The following is a 7,551-nucleotide window of genomic DNA, read 5'->3' on the forward strand; positions in this document are numbered from 1 at the left end:
ACATAAACCTTATAAAAAAACACAAAATAATAAAATATCATTATTATAATAAAATATTATCATAATACACATGTTTAATATCTCTTACTTATACTGCAATAATATTATTTTAAATATTTAAAGTAGGATAAACTTATTGAAAATGAAACTAAAAGTTTGATTAATATTTATAATATGAAATTTCTTTATATTTATTGACTATAATCTTCAAACAAAATAATGACATATTAAAAACTAATGCTATAAAATTATAAAAGAAAGTTCTCACACACAACTTACTATGCTAAAATTTTACAAATGGTTTTAGCAATTATGTATTGAACATCAACTTGAATGCAACACTTAAAACACCTGCTGAATATAGAATTTGTTAACCAATTAAAGAGAACACGTGTAACAAATTGTTTGATAAAAAGATTAGCAATTTAGTGATCATTACATTTTCTTTCTTTCCTTATATAAATATAAATAAAAATAATTAGGAAGCTTCGTGGAAGTTGCAGGAACCTGCTGTGCTGACACAACCCTAGTAGCTTACTTATAACAGTGCTCATGTTGTGGCTTGCTACTATTACACACTCTGATCCACACACTCTCACACTTGTCTTCACGTGAAATTTTTTAGTTTTTTTATATTCAAATTTCTTGTCATTGAATAGTACAAAGTTTTCAGGTGTTTGAAAATGGAGGTGATGGAGAATGGTGGTGCAAACTTGAAGGGGTTGAGCAAGGAGATGAGACATGGAAGAACAGCACATAACATGTCATCTTCTTCATTGCGCAAGAAATCTGACCTAACTCTTGTGTCTAAGGTTAGTTCTGGTCCTCTGAAAAATCTGCTGCTGAACATCCAAGAGGTTATTTTGGGAACCAAACTTTCCATTCTCTTCCCTGCTGTTCCCATTGCCATTGTTGCTCAATGCTATGGATTTGCAAAAGTGAGTTCTCTTCTTGTATATTTCTCTATACTCATACCATTTTTTACTTTACAACTCTTTGCTGTGATATTATTACCTCATAAGTTTGAACTATGCTATGTATTATCATATGTGTAAGTGAATATTATATTTTTTTTTATAAATTATAAAATTTAAATATGTATCCAATAATATTAGTGAGATGTTCCATGACTCCTTTATAATTTCTCTTTTGAACCAACCTTGTTTTGTTTTATAAAGGGTATGGTTGAAAAGAAAGAAGTTACTGCATGAATGTAAATTGACACTGATTATTTCTACTCTTCATTCTCTTATTGAACATACAAATGCAGGGTGTGAGTAAATTATTATATATTATGGGATGGTTTAGTCAAATTGTATGAATTATTTATTTAAAAAAGTAAAAAGGTTTAAGATAGTTCTGAGTGTTATAGATTGACCCACCACAGTACATATGTAATGATCTAAAATCTAGAACTCCTTGTCTGGTTGGTACAAAAGAAAGTACAGATGTTAAAAGTTTAAAAATGACACATGGAATTAAAAATATTTTTAATAAAAATCAAATCTCCTTTCTATTTTTTGTTTCAATCAAATGCATCTTTATTAGTTTTTTTTTACTCTCACTCCTCTTCTTTCTTCTAATTTTTTTTTTTCATTTTCTCTCTCTTCTTATTTTTTTATGTGTACCACATGATCTTCTTAATAAAATTTCTGTAGGTAAACCCTTTTAAGAGTATACTTTTGGAATATAATTTATATTATTACTTGTAAGATTTAAAAAAAATTAATTCTTTAATGTTCTTTATTTAGCTTTATATATATATATATATATATATATATATGAGTTTATTTATTAAATTTGTCTTCCTAGTTTTGTTCCAGTGAGGTAAATAACCAATGTGTACATGGGTTAGAGTACTTTTTTGTTAAAGGGAGACAAATTATTAAAGTATCTATGTGTGGACAAATACATAAACTTTTCTTTCTGGAAAAGTGTAGTGTTCAGAGGTTGAATTATGTAATGATAATCACTCTCTTTTGTTGCCTACAGCCTTGGATTTTTGCTTTGAGTTTACTGGGGCTTACCCCACTTGCTGAAAGACTCAGTTTTTTGACAGAGTAAGAAAACCATTATTCAGTGTTTAGAGTTGGATTCTACATTAATCATTATTGATAATTCTGTAAATATTTTCTTCACCCTTTTATGTTTTTTTACTGATTCTTTCTTTCATTCATTCCTTTGGTATTTGGTACTTGGTACTTGGAAATTGGCAGACAGATTGCTTTTTACACTGGTCCCACAGGTACAACTTAGTATCCACAACTGTATGTACTACAATAACATGTTTTTTTTAAGTCTTATTTTTGTTTTTTTGAGACACAGTGGGAGGACTTATGAATGCAACATGTGGGAATGCTACAGAGCTCATTATAGCAATTTTTGCCCTTAGCCATAACAACATTGCTTTGGTCAAATATTCTCTTCTGGGTTCTATAATTTCTAACCTTCTTTTGGTTCTTGGAACCTCTCTAATCTGTGGAGGCCTTGTAAACCTTAGGCAGGAACAGAAATATGATAGAGTAAGACCTTTCAATGCATTCAAAACTTTTACCTAGTTTTGGTTCTTGTTCTTCTTTTTGAGGTGGAATAATAACGACCAGTGCTAATCAGAGGGTTGAATGTTTTGCAATGCTTCTTGCAGAGACAGGTAGATATGAACTTGCTTATGCTATTTGTGGCATTGCATTGCCACTTGCTGCCAATGCTGTTCCATTATGCTGGTGCCTCAGAAGGTGTTGCTGCAGAATCATCTCTGCAGTTGTCAAGGGCTGCTAGTGTTATTATGGTGATAGCATATTTTGCCTACCTTGTGTTCCAGCTGTGGACTCACAGACAACTCTTTGAAGACCCGGTTGTAAGATTTCTTTGATTTTGAAATGATGAGGCTAATCTTGATTCCTCTTCATGTCAAATATGTGAATAGTAATTATCATCATGCATTTTTGCAGGAAAATGAAGAAGAGGGTGACAATGATTCAGATGAAGCAGTGATAGGATTCTGGAGTGGGTGTGTTTGGCTGGTTGGGATGACTGTGATCATTGCAGTGCTGTCTGAATATGTGGTGCAAACAATTGAGGTAATTCACTTCTTTTTCTTTTTTGAGAGAAGAAAATATTATTTTCCCTCTCTTATATATACATAGGTTATGGAACAATGTTTTTGTCAAATAAATATTACAAAATTGCAAAGTTAAACATTTTTGTTATGTTAATAAAAAATAATCTTAGCTACTATTTTCAAAGTATGAAAACCTGTAAATGTCAGTGTAAAAAAATATTTACATTTACAATATGCTTTATTTGAATTCATAATATATTATATGAAAAATGTGAATCTGTTTTTTTTATCACTGTTTTGTTGTCTGTATATCATAATATGCTATAATATCAGCAGATAGTGATGAAAAAAATGTGAAATTGAACAGGATGCATCTAATTCATGGGGTTTGTCTGTTAGCTTCCTCAGCATAATCTTGCTTCCAATAGTTGGAAATGCAGCTGAACACGCTGGAGCAATCATATTTGCTTTCAAGAACAAACTGGTATCAAGTTTCATGAAATTCTGATACTTTTCTTTCATTAAATTAATTGCTTGAAACTATGATTGAAATCATTTGCCAGCATTCTTATATGTTTAGATTGTTTCATATTTGAACATGTGAGTTAACTTCCTTAGACTAACCAAATGATGTTACTGCAGGACATCTCCTTGGGTGTTTGTTTGGGTTCTGCAACTCAAATTAGCATGTTTGTGGTAAGCATTCACCTTAAAAAAATGGATGTTTCCATTCTTTATAGTTAGATCAGTAAAAGTTTTCATTAACCAGATGTGATTACTATATAGGTTCCCCTTTGTGTGATTGTTGCTTGGATTCTGGGAATAGAAATGGACCTGAAGTTCAACCTCCTAGAATCTGGTTCTCTTACTTTGGCAATAATAACCACAGCCTTCACATTACAGGTATACTAATTTTGTAGAAACATCACACTTTGATTTGGTATATATCTTGATTCAATATTTCTTCCATGGATATCATTGTAGGATGGAACTTCTCACTACATGAAAGGCCTTGTGCTCTTCCTGTGCTACATTGTTATTGGGGCATGCTTTTTCGTACAAAAAACACCCTCCAGTAAGCATAATAAATGTTTCCAATCTATATATTTATGCACTTTCAGAAATTATAATTCATGTATAAATTTTTGTCACTCTTTTTCCCAGACAAAAACAATGCTTCTAACATAGTTCTTAAATCAGCAAGGGGAGCAGTTTTTGGAACTTAATAGGTAACTTCATGTTTTCTATACACATGCAGATATAATCTTTTGTATGCAGTCAAGAAGTCTATGAAATTAACTACAGGGATTTGATTGCAGGCATTAGTATTTTGGTGTCTGAGATAAACAGATGCAGCATCCAAACATTGAACAAGATTCAATGGATTTGTTATTTGTTCATTTGTCATCCCCAGCCAAAAAGCTGAAGAAGTTTTGCATGCAGCAGCTTGCAATTAATATATTTCTTTTTCAAGATTTCCATCGCATAATTTAATATTGACAGAGTTGTGTTGTGACATGATTCCCAAATAAAATGAGAACTGTTATTTGGAATCTGTGGTCACATAAGAAAGAGTTTTTCCTCATCATTGCCATCTTTTTTAAAAGAAAAGGCAGAAGGAGCCACTTTTTGGTTTTCCATATAAAAGAGTGAAAAACAGTGAAAAAAAATGTAAAAACACAGAACTGACATACATTATGAGCTACAACATTAATGGTGTATTTGGTAAGAAGAAAGATTTCAATGTATTTGTCAGGATTTTGAGTATTTGGTATAGGTGATTAGAGTGGATTTGTGGAGAAATGATGAATTGAGAAAAAGTTAGGTGGGAGATGAAAGTGATGGATTGGTGGATAGTTTGTTTGAATGACAATTTTTTCCCATTTATTTACTGTGTTTTTCTTTATTTTTTAATAAATAATTCTTTTATTTTTTCAACTAATTTTTTGAAAAAAAATGTTTATATTTTAATATATACATAAAAGGTAATTTTGAATTTACATAAAAAATCCTATCATCAACCTTCATTAATTTAATCGAATTAATCTTATATACCAATAAACTTGGCTCAAAATCTTTATATGAAAATTCTATTATAATAATATATTAATATAAATATCTTTATAATAATATAAATGGATGATTGATGAATAAAATTGAATTGTCATTTGATTTAATATTTAAATAGATTTTTTAAATGTATCACTATTCTTTAAATTTTGAATTTTTATGAAGAAAGGTGTCATATTTACATTTTTCTTTAAGACAAATAAATAAAAGAGAAGATGAGTAGGTGAGTGAGAAAAAAAAATAAAAAATATGTATAGTTTGATTGAAAAATTATATTCTCTTTAATAGAATATAATACATATCTTCCCGAGTTGAAACTAGTTGTGTTAGAGAAGTTGATGATCATTTTAGCTTTAGTTCATCTCCTCAGATATTTTAAAGATTGCTAGGTGTGAATCTTTTTCAGACAAACATAGAAAACATTCTTTATTTCTTTACACTTAAGTTTTTGGAATATTATTCATGCGCATATTAGCTTGAATTCTTGGTTTATACTTATCGTATGAATGATCTTCATTTAACTTATCAGATGAAGTAGAACTTGGCTCTATTATTTGTCAAATGAAACATATATATATATATATATGTGATCTTATTAGCATCTATGAGATGCAATTGCTTCACATATTCCAAGAATCATACTTATTCTGCTTCATGTATTCCAATCACTAGGCTTACTATGTTTTGGCACATAATCAAAATATGTTTAGGGTGTTATACTTTTGCTCTAACAATCTCCCTTTTTTTTATGGTGCTTAAAATAATACATGTGACCATGAGCAAATTATAGCACTAGAAATTTTTGCACAAACCAAGGCTACCAAAACATGTGAAATTTCACCCTACTTTTTGCAATTTTTATTCTGTGTCCGTATTGCGCTGAAAAAATTCACACAAGTACTTTCATATGTTTTTTGCACCCAGGTAAAGAGGCACGTCCATAAACGAATCACAAAAAGAAGATATGGGGAAGAAAAGCCAGGAAGTTTTGTTTTCGGAAAACCAGTTTTGTTCACTCTCGGTCTGGGACTTACTACGCCTTACTCCTTGGGTGTTTTGGTCTGCAATTTTTACCAGACGTTCGTCACTGTGTCTATTGAGTATTGACAGAGATTTTAGCCCTAGATTCGTCCCACAAGACTGGAAATAAACTATTTATTGATCACTGCCATGGCTGAAAGGAAGGTTCGTTTGTGTGTGAAACTGTTTGATTATTTTCAAGGGTGAATACTTAAACCTGAAATTTGACGCATTTTGTCTCGAATTCAGTGGAGATTCTTAAGTGGAATTTGAGGAAAAAACTATTTCGGGAGATTTTTTCAGAGATTTTCGCGCAAATCAACGCACCAAAACATGTAAAATTTCTTCATACTTTCTGCAATTTTTTCCTACGTCCGTATTGCGCTGAAAAAATTCAAACAAGTACTTTCATATGTTGTTTGCACCCAGGTAAGGAGGCACGTCCATAAACAAATCACAAAAAGAAGATACGGGGAAGAAAAGTCAGGATGTTTTGTTTTTCAAGAAACCAGTTTTGTTCACTCTCGGTCTGGGACTTACTACGCCTTACTCCTTGGGTGTTTAGGTCTGAAATTTTTACCAGACGTTCGTCACTGTGTCTATTGAGTTTTGGCAGAGATTTTAGCTCTAGATTCGTCCCACAAGACTGGCAATAAACTATTTATTGATCATTGCCAGTGCTGAAAGGAAGGTTCGTTTGTGTGTGAAACTGTTTGATTTTTTTCAAGGGTGAATACTTAAACCTGAAATTTGACGCATTTTGTCTCGAATTCAGTGGAGATTCTTAAGTGAAATTTGAGGAAAAAACTATTTCGGGAGATTTTTTCAGAGATTTTCGCGCAAATCAACGCACCAAAACATGTAAAATTTCGTCCTACTTTCTGAAATTTTTTCCTGCGTCCGTATTGCGCTGAAAAAATTCAAACAAGTACTTTCATATGTTGTTTGCACCCAGGTAAGGAGACACGTCCATAAACAAATCACAAAAACAAGATACGGGGAAGAAAAGTCAGGACGTTTTGTTTTTGGAAAACCAGTTTTGTTCACTCTCGGTCTGGGAGTTACTACGCCTTACTCCTTGGGTGTTTTGGTCTGAAATTTTTACCAGACGTTCGTCACTGTGTCTATTGATTTTTGCCTGAGATTTAATCCCCAGATTCGTCCCACAAGACTGGCAATAAACTTTTTATTGATCACTGTTAGGGCAGAAAGGAAGGTTCATTTTTGTGTGAAACTGTTTCATTTTTTTCGTGGGTGAATATTCATCGGTTTGACCTGAAATTTGTCGCGTTTTGTCCCGAATTCAGTGGAGATTCTTACGTGGAATTTCATGAAAAAACTATTTTGGGAGAAATTTTTAGAAATTTTCGTGCAAACAAAAGATATCCTCTACCAAAACT

General features: G+C 31.6%; 1 protein-coding gene across 1 annotated transcript; it reads left to right on the forward strand.

Annotated features, from left to right (window-relative positions):
- The first annotated feature begins 548 nt into the window (after positions 1-548).
- Positions 549-4,837, forward strand: LOC137819266 (vacuolar cation/proton exchanger 3). The gene is made up of 12 exons (XM_068623060.2): positions 549-938; positions 1,993-2,060; positions 2,217-2,245; positions 2,326-2,522; positions 2,645-2,857; positions 2,952-3,080; positions 3,429-3,545; positions 3,704-3,757; positions 3,848-3,964; positions 4,046-4,136; positions 4,226-4,290; positions 4,381-4,837. The coding sequence occupies exons 1-11, from the start codon at positions 684-686 to the stop codon at positions 4,285-4,287; spliced, it is 1,332 nt and encodes a 443-aa protein (XP_068479161.1). The 5' UTR covers positions 549-683; the 3' UTR covers positions 4,288-4,290; positions 4,381-4,837.
- Positions 4,838-7,551: the final 2,714 nt, after the last annotated feature.

Source organism: Phaseolus vulgaris, chromosome 10 (genome assembly GCF_051622355.1).
Source record: "Phaseolus vulgaris cultivar YP4 chromosome 10, ASM5162235v1, whole genome shotgun sequence".
NCBI lineage: Eukaryota > Viridiplantae > Streptophyta > Magnoliopsida > Fabales > Fabaceae > Phaseolus > Phaseolus vulgaris.

Bases quoted from the DNA above. Each gene is read 5' to 3' on its own strand.
- LOC137819266 (XM_068623060.2), top strand. From the start codon at position 684: ATGGAGGTGATGGAGAATGGTGGTGCAAACTTGAAGGGGTTGAGCAAG. The intron at 2,523-2,644 runs GTAAGACCTTTC...TGCTTCTTGCAG, and splicing joins AGGAACAGAAATATGATAGA to AGACAGGTAGATATGAACTT. The intron at 3,758-3,847 runs GTAAGCATTCAC...ATTACTATATAG, and splicing joins CTCAAATTAGCATGTTTGTG to GTTCCCCTTTGTGTGATTGT.